The sequence below is a fragment of the Rhamphochromis longiceps genome, linkage group LG3, assembly GCF_057381845.1.
Source record: "Rhamphochromis longiceps isolate RC_006_pf linkage group LG3, R_longiceps_female_GT1.1, whole genome shotgun sequence".
Classification (NCBI taxonomy): domain Eukaryota; kingdom Metazoa; phylum Chordata; class Actinopteri; order Cichliformes; family Cichlidae; genus Rhamphochromis; species Rhamphochromis longiceps.
In genome coordinates this window covers 4,639,025-4,648,220 of record NC_140559.1, presented here as the reverse complement: position 1 = coordinate 4,648,220, position 9,196 = coordinate 4,639,025, and the positions used below count along the sequence as shown (strand labels likewise).

General features: G+C 44.4%; 2 protein-coding genes across 2 annotated transcripts in view; one reads left to right on the top strand and one right to left on the bottom strand.

The window, feature by feature from the left end:
- Nucleotides 1-1,570, bottom strand: part of LOC146672596 (NACHT, LRR and PYD domains-containing protein 3-like) — a 15,309-nt gene extending 13,739 nt beyond the window's left edge. Inside the window, exon 1 of the mRNA XM_085402592.1 lies at nucleotides 1,184-1,570. Coding sequence (XP_085258718.1) covers nucleotides 1,184-1,570 — 387 coding nt within the window. The remainder of the gene's footprint in view (nucleotides 1-1,183) is intronic.
- The window catches only part of LOC146672593 (uncharacterized), a 348,538-nt gene that overhangs the window by 175,487 nt on the left and 163,855 nt on the right, over nucleotides 1-9,196 (top strand). The gene's annotated exons all lie outside the window — the stretch shown is intronic.

The window sequence follows — 9,196 nt, the reverse complement described above, 5'->3', positions numbered from 1 at the left end:
GGCACAGGACCAGGCGAGGCAGGACCAGACGTGGATGAAGGCTCGGAGGAGGCTGGACCAGACAAGGCTGACGAAGCCAAAGCAGAAGCTGGACCAGGCGACGCTGAAGCTGATGACGCTGGTGGAGCAACGGGCCCCTCGGACCCTCCAGCGGAGACAGGAGGCTGAACGGGCCCCTCGGACCCTCCAGCGGAGACAGGAGGCTGAACGGGCCCCTCGGACCCTCCAGCGGAGACGAGGAGGTGCTGGCTGGGCTCACTGGAACCCCCAGCGGACGAGGTAGATGGCGGCATGGGAGCCACGGAGTGCTGGATGAGCTCATCCGAGCTTCCAGCAGGAGCTGATGTAGAGCCAGAGAGAATTGGGACCCCGGGCTCAACGTTAAGCTGGCTAGAAAACTGCACTGCTACGGGGAACTGGGCCAAAGGTTCAGGTGCGAGCTGAGCTGCTGGACACACGGGGACCTGAGCTGCTGGACACACGGGGACCTGAGCTGCTAATGGTGGAGAAGTAAATGACTGCACAGGGACTGAACTGATGTCTGTAGTAACGGTGGTGGTGAGAGTGGAGTAGGTGGTGGAGTTAATGACTTCACAGGGGAATGAACTAGAGGTAGTGACGGTTGTGGTGCTGGTGGTTGAGTGGATGACTGTGCTAAGGGAGGCTGCACTGGGGACACTGGAGACACTGGAGACTGCACTGGGGAAAGCTGAGCTGCAGGGGACTGAACTGGAGACTGCAGTGACTGTTGTGGTGGAGGTGTAACGGGTGGAGGAGCAGCTGAATTGGCTGCGGGTTGGATGGCTAATGGCTCAGCTACAGAGTGTCTTAATGGCAGGGCTATAGGTTGAATGATTGACTGAGTAGCAGCCTGAATGGCTGAGTGTAGTGATGGTTGTGGCGGAAGAGAAACAGGTGGTAGTGTGGAAGATGGAGCTAAGGGTGACTGAGCGGCAGACCGAACTGATGACTGAAGCGATGGTAGAGGTGAAAATGGAGCTTGTGGTGGAGTTAATGGCTGTGCTAGCGGGGACACAGGAGACGCAGCTTGTAGCTGGGCAGCTAAGAGAGCTTCAGGAGGCTGGGCAGCTGATAAACTGTTCACATTACCATCCGTAGCACAAAACACAACCCCTGAACGAATAGTCCCACGGTTCGACACAGAAAAAGAGTCCTTACTCACCACAGCCGGCGATGTACAAGTCCGAACGTCCGGCTGTGGGGTGGCGCGCTGGCGGCGTGATCGTCGTTTCTTCCTCGCAGACGGCGCCGAAGGGCCGGGCAAAACCACATCCGGCCGGTGTGGCTGACGTGGCTGCTCCAGGGTGGCTGTTGTCTGTTGCTGCTGGGCCAAGTCTGATTTTTTCCGAGCCTCCCGGGCTTCATTCACATTGGCCAATAAGTCCACACATCCTCTGACCTGGCGGAGATGGGAATTTCCTCCGAGGATTGCTTCGATAGCATTTATTCCCACAATCTTTGCCCGTGTATTTGAAGTGTGGGTTATCCACTCGACTAGGCGTTGGACACGTATCAGATCGCTCTCCCCGGGTAAGTCTGCTGGGTCCATGTTGTGGTCACGTCGTACTGTCATGAAACGCTGTGTGGCAGGCAGGGATTGGACCCAAACGCAAGCTCACGGGGACAGAACTTGAACTCAAAAGCACAGCTTTATTGCTGGAAAACAGAACACAAGCAATACAAAACTAAACTGGGAAATGCTAATTATAACACATACCAGAAGACACGGGGAGAATCACACACAGCAAGAGAGACGACGCGACACTGACTCAGAGAAACACAGGGTTTAAATACACTGGGGAGTAACGAGGGGAATGAGACACAGAAGGAGGGCACAGATGGGAACTCAAACATGCAGACACAGACTTACACAGAACAGAGGGGACACAGAGCAACATGAAGGGCAAGGGATCGAAACTAGAAACCATAGAATAACTTACACAAGTACAAAAATACAAACATCACAAAGAACTAAAAACGCTGGGTCAGGAGACCCAGGACCGTGACAGGTGTTCCTCCACCGCAAAAGAAGCGTGTATTCTCTGAATTTCCGGGAATGCTCATATTTTGACAGCGAATGCACACCTGCGGACCACTTATGTGCAGCCCTGACTATAAATCATGTACGTTACTGTGCAAAAATTAATTCTTGATCCATCAGAAGTGTAAGCGGAACAGTCAGAGTTGCTAAGAATGAAAGTTTCATAGAAGATTCCATAGGAACTGCTTGGAGTCATTTTTAACCCCACTTGTGGAAGAGTGGGGTAGTGATACAAAAACTGCATTTTTTTAATTAATGAAAAAATAAATAAAAATGCAAATGGCCTCATGTTACAAACATATTTTATGAGGAATACCTGGAATATGAATATATTACAACTTTGCATTTTAAAGATTTTGGAGAAAAACAACCCCTGGGGTCATTTTTGACCCCACGTGTGCATCTAAGGGTTAAAGTAGAATGGGAGCCTTCAGTTTTCAGGCCCCTCTTCTGCGGAACCAGCTTCCAGTTTGGATTCAGGAGACAGACACTATCTCTACTTTCAAGATTAGGCTTCAAACTTTCCTTTTTGCTAAAGCATATAGTTAGGGCTGGACCAGGTGACCCTGAATCCTCCTTTAGTTACACTCAAAGAAATCTGTTGTTGTGGGCGTAGTTGTCTGCTGCTGAAAACTCCAGTGATTTTCCTGCAGTTTGACATCTAATGTGATCTTGTGAACTTCGTGAGTCCAGGTAACGAACCACTCTGACTAGATTGTATCCTGTCATCTCAACAAGAACAAGAATTAAGTGTCTGAATTTCATGCAGATGCTACATGATTTAATTATGTTCACCACAGAAACATGAAATTATTTCGTTCAAATCACAAGTTTGAATCTTGTACATGTAACAACCACCCAATAGGTGTAGGCTGCTGGGGGACTCCCATGATGCACTGGGTGTTTCTTCTTCACTCACTTTGTGTTAATACACCTCTACGTGTTTAATCATGAGTTATTATTCATATCTGGCTCTTCCACAGCACGTCTTTGATGTCTTCTTTCTCTCAGCCAAACTGGTCACATGGCTGCCCCTCCCTGAGCCTTGGCACATCCTGTGGCTGCAGAATAAGCAGCAGCTCTAATCAAACATGATCAATCCTCAAGTGTCAGTGAGAATAAAAGAAAAGGAAGTCATTTGTCATGAGAAGTGGGGCTCAGGAGGTGGAGCAGGTCACCTGACAATAGAAAGGTCGGTGGTTTGATCCCTGCTGCTCCAGTCTGCATGCCAAAGCATCTTTACTGGTCGTGTTACTATGGTAACCCAGAGGAGTTTACTATGATAAGTATTAATTAATTCATTAAATGAGACAATCAGTCAAAAGTCAATCATTCATTTTTAATCAGCAGTGTTTTTGGAATCATCAGATAAATTTAAAACAAAACCAAAAACGCTGAACAAGTTTGTAAAGTTTTTTCTAAGCCAGTCGTCACAAACGTCTGTAAGTTTGAAGGTTTTCAGCTGACAGACGTTCAGGTAGTTTCATCGCTCTGGTTTGGAGGATTCAATGTTTATTAATCGTCCCTTCAGACGACCAAAGGCTGCCACGTGTACGGTAACAGCACAGACACGTGACAGACTAAACTTTTATGTGACAGCGTTTAATCTGTAAAAGGTGACGTTGACATATTTTGGAGGCGTGTTGGTCACCAAACTGAACGTGTTCACTCACTGGAGTCTGTGTGGTTGTTGTTGTTGTTATTCACCGTCTTCTCTCTGACTGTGATGATGGTCCCATTTCCTTTAGACACAGTTAAAGATGGAATCTCCACAGTCACTTTACAGATGTATGTTCCTGAATCCTCTGATGTTTGAAATGTTCAAAGATGAGTCTTTGCCTCCTTTTTCAGACACTTGGAGATTGATTTGCGTTGGTCTCTCTCTTAATTATTGTTTGATTTTTCAGCCAGGCCACTCTGAATCTTTCAAACGTTCTTGTCCAGGAGCAGGTGATGCTTACTGTCTCTCCCTCCATGACAGAAACATCTGGACTCTGGGTCACAACAAACATGCCCGATGAAACAGCTGCAAGAGACACAAAACTGTGGGTCAGTACAAGAGACGAGTCTCCAAAAGTTGGTTCTGTTCATCTGGACGCAGCGTTTTGTGGGAGAAACGTTTCGTCATCATCAGGTGACGTCTTCAGTCTCAGCTGACTGCAGGTTTCAATCTTATAAACAGGACATTTGCATAATGACTGAAACCAGCCCACTGGGGCTGAGCTCCGTTCCTTCATCTTAATCATGCAAATTCTCATGACCATTGATCAACAACCACTGATCCATGTCCATGAGTCCCATTCACAGAGAGTTGGGGAATGGCTGCAATCACAGCATGTAAGATGTGACAGATGTACCCTTAGGCCCCTCCTCCATTCAGAGATGGTCTTTCCCTTTTCACGTAAACGGCCTCCTTGACTCCGCCCTCAAACCAGCGTTCCTCCCTGTCCAGGATGTCACATCCTCATCATTGAAAGAGTGTCCACTGGCCTGTAGGTGTAAACAGACTGCAGAGTCCTGGCCTGACGAGGTGGCTCTTCTGTGTTGTGCCGTCCTCTCAGCCAGAGGTTGTTTGGTTTCCCCGATGTATAAATCCTGACAATCCTCCTGCACTTAACAGCGTACACTATGCTACTCTGTTTGTGTCGGGGGACCCGATCCTTGGGGTGGACCAGTTTTTGGTGCAGCGTGTTGAGGTGTTTAAAAGCCACAGAGACCCGGTGTTTAGAGAAAATGCGTCTCAACCAGGGGCGATTCTAGGATCAGAGCTTTGGGGGTGCTGAGCACCCAGAGAGCTGCCCAGCCAGGCAAGATAAACTTTACTCGTCACGATGAGACTTCTTCCCTGTCTCTGTCAGTCCCTGCATCCCTACATGCCTCCAGTTGTCCCGAGTTCTCTCTGACTGTCTCCTTGGTGCATTTAAACCCCTGTTCCTTCCTGTCCTCGTCGTCTGTTGTCTTCGTCTCCGTTATCAGTCATCCTAATTTTACCCTCTCTGTGCAAGTCTGCAAATTTCTGTATTAAATCATAAGATTCTTAAATTCATCAAGTCTCAAAACATGACATCACTGTTTTGTACATTTTAACACAATTTAATAAACATGCTTCAGCCAGTACCTTTTGATTAGCCTTGTCTCGGTTTCTTGCTTTGTGGTAGATCTTTATTGTTTTCACTGAGATATTTGAATGCTAATCAATAAATCAATATTCAATTCTAAAAAAAAACTCTAATCAAACAGTTTTTGAAAAGTTTGTAACAAAACCATCAAATCTGATCAAGGTTATTTAAACGCTGCAAAAGAAGAATGGATTGGAATAAAAACATACATATCCTGATCTTAATTACTGGGGAGAATAATGAATGATGCTCATAGTGAGTAAAAAGTAAACTGAGTGATTTTTTGGACAGACTTTTAAAGTGTTCGTATAATATAATACAGATACATAAACATACACTCCAAAAATAGAGTCCTTGAAATGTACAAATGTACAAAATATTAATTTAAACAATTATAAAAATGGAGGCAACTGTGCCTATGGTACAATGTATAAAAAGCTCTTTACTGCAGACACGACTAACATGGCTCTGCAGATTGTTTCTTTTATTTTAACGTCACCTCACCTTGAGGTTGGCAAATCTATCAGTGTTTGGTGATCAACTCTCTCAAGCAGTTTAACAGTTTCTAGATCTAGTTTTCTAGATTTTAAACAGGCTGTATACATTTCAATGGGAGCAACAGGACGGTCAAATGTCTCTGATTTTACTACAGAGCAGGACGGATTGTAGGGCAGCAAACATCGTCGGAAAACACGTTTAACCCAGCAGGTTACCTGGTGTAATGTTTTTCAGGTAAACAGATACATGGTCTGACTCCTACCAACCATATAAAGAGTAACTGAAGTTTAAATGCAGCTAACATGTCCTGTTTTAAGCCAGGCACTTCCACCTCCGCTCTGCTGCGTCTCAGCCACCATCTCTCTGGCACAAAGAGATGGTGGCTGAGATCCCCTTCCTGCAACCCTAAGTTGGACATGTGGTTATGAAACTAGATGGGCGGTAAAATAAGAACCATTATGGATGACTGTTGCTGCCTGTAAATCAAAGTCTGCCTGAGGTGGGATTTCAGAAGCAGAAACCATGAGGAGCACAGCACCACTCCCAGAAGGCTGAGATGTGAAGCCATGTGATGAGTGAAATGATGATGGAGGAGAACACAGATGAAGATCTGGAAGCTGCTGCCTCTTTATATAGTAGACACTGAAATCACCTTTTGCCTCCCTGCCAGCACGAAAACCCACACTAAAAACCCACTTACACAAACCCTCGGCTCTGGGATGGATTCAGAAACATGTCAGTTCTGCTAAACAAATGGACGGTTTTGCAACCACAAAGTTTAATCCTACAAGGGCAGAATTATGTTCACTCTGTGAGAGGTGAACCTCAGACAGTTAGCAAGAGAAACATTCAAAGAAACAACCTAAATAACACAAACTTAGCAGTTGGGATGCAGATCAGACGATATCAGCAACGTGATGATCAAATGTAGTTAAAAACACAAGAAAAACAGGCTTTTTGCTCCAAAAGGACAAACAAAGCAGGGCCAGATTAACCTGTCGGCACCTGCTGGCGTGCAGAGTAACATGTGACAACAACACACACGACACACGTGGTCACCTCAACTTGTTTCACTGGAGTTTCTCTTTTAGAGCTTTAACCTCCTAAGACCTGAACTCTTTCATGCATTTTTAAAGTCTCTTTGCTATTTGGGCTGTTTGGGACCTGATTCATGTACAAACAAAGAATTACCAGAATTTTGTTTCTGAGAGAAATGAGATCCACATATGAGGATATTCGCTTTAAATGTCGATAGAACAGAGGCAGGATAATGACCTCGTAAGTGCAAATCAGGTCCTTGTTGAGCAAAACTTTGTATTTTGGTCTAAACATCCCAAAATGTGACGTCCACACATGAGGACAACAGGGCGCTAAAGTCCGTACAAACTTTTGTTTCTTCATTTGCTTGCAAACGAATGGAAATCCTCACTTAAAGCCAAGAAACTTATTACCTGTGCAGGCTTTAGTGCCTCAGAGCAAACAAGAGAGCTTTGATCACAATGATTTTTGTTTTCACATTTCATTCACTAGCGATTTTTTTAATGTCACCTGATCTCAGTCAGCAGACTGAATATAACAGTGAAGCACTAGTGAGCTAATGAATTAGATATTGGTCACTCATATCAACTGAAAGAGTGTAAGACAAGTAAATGTGCTATAAAGGCCGGAGAAGAGTTAATAAAAAGGTCTTGAAATGAAAATATTTCATTATTTGCTGTTTCATAGATTTTTGGTTTTATTGCACTTTTGTCAGCCCTGCTGCTGCTTTTAAAAGTACTTTATTAATAAACTGGCATAAATGGTAACATTGAACACTTGCCAGTGTGAACAAAAGGTTCTTAACTTTAGCATCAAAGCTTCAGTTCACCTTTCTCATGGCAGTTCCTTCAGTATGTGTATTAATGCAAGAACAACTCGATTCCACACAGCTGACGCACCGAGAGTGTCTGCTGTGTGGTTAACTTTATAACCTTTGGTACGCAGTGGTGTCGCTCCACCTGTTAGCTAGTTTAAGAAACTGGTTAAGGAGGGAGTGTCTGTGAGGACGAGGAGGATTTAGTTCTTTAAAGACACGTCAGATACTTGCAGGAAGCTTCTTTCAGCTTCTTTTCTCCACTGCGCAGGTTTAAAACCATGACAGCAGAAGTCATGATGAAGAGATTGATTAGTCAGTCACAGTGTAAAGAGTCCTCCTGCCTGCATCGCTCGCCAGTATAAACAGACCTTTGCTCCTGGAAAACAAATATATCAAAGTCATGTTGTCCAAGAAATGCATTTTATCTCACTAGTGAATCAAAGAAAGTCTGTATGCTTTCTGAGAGTGAGAGGTGAACGTCAGACAGTTCTTAGAAAATGTAGTTTCTCTTTAAGCTTTTAACGTCTCTTTTACCCCCATTTGTCTAAAACTACTTGACAGCCCTTCATGTCAGAGGTTTATTACCTGTGCAGGATGGAGCACATGGTCTCAGTCAGGCTGGACACGATCACTCCTACAGGAAGTAAATGTGATTTTATTTCACCTGTGAAATGATGAAAAACAGCAGAATAGCTCACGCTAACAAACGGGTGTTGAAATGTTTCATTTTCTGCTGTTTCACAGGTCAAAAAGGGCGTCAAACCAAACTGAAGCTGAGCTGCTGCTGCTGTTGTAGTGCAGCATCTGCTGTGTGCTTCATCAGAGAACCTTCTGTACACAGCAGACAGAGGCTGCTGCCACTGAAGTCCATCTGCTAGAGAGCTTTAAACACTGGTTATTGAAGTGGCTTTGATGATACTGATACACAGTCTTTGCTGCTGTCACAGGACAGGGATCCACCAGGGAGTAGTTGTCAGGATAAAGAGCCTTCGCTTCTCTAAATATAAACTGGATACTTGTAGGAAACTTTGGGAAGCAGCATTTTTCCTCATATCGTCTAAACTGAAGTTAGCTCAGGTGCTTCTTCCATACTTGCTCTGCAGAAAGCCAAAGAGTTTGGAGCTCTGCAAACATTTGCAGCACAGCTGGATGTTTGTAACTTTGGTCACCTCTGTATCATCCCTCAGATTCTTTCTGCACAGCTTTGAAACCATGCACGAGTGATGCTGAGGAGACGTCCAGTTTAAACAGACCTTTATTCCTGGAACACAAACACATGAAGTGATGCTGCTAAAGAAGAACATTTAATCGCACTAATGAATCAAGCATCTGTTTGTCTGTCAGTCTGTCAACAGTTCCTCTGATCGACTTCAGACTTGGTGGGTATTTTGTTTTTGCAGCGGTCAAAGTCGATCAGCGTGTTGCTTTGTCTGCTGTAAATCTGCCTGTACAAAGGGAAACGTGCATGTTTTAGATGCAAACTCACAACATGGCTGCATTTTTGTGATTATGTGTATTTTATATTGATTTATTCTATTATGTTTTGTATATGAATCTTTACAAGTGTGTCGATACAGAGGCTTGATTAAAACAAAGGTCTCAGCTGTGCTGTTAGGGATGCTCTCATATTTGTTTCAAATGTAATAAATCAAAGGATTTCAG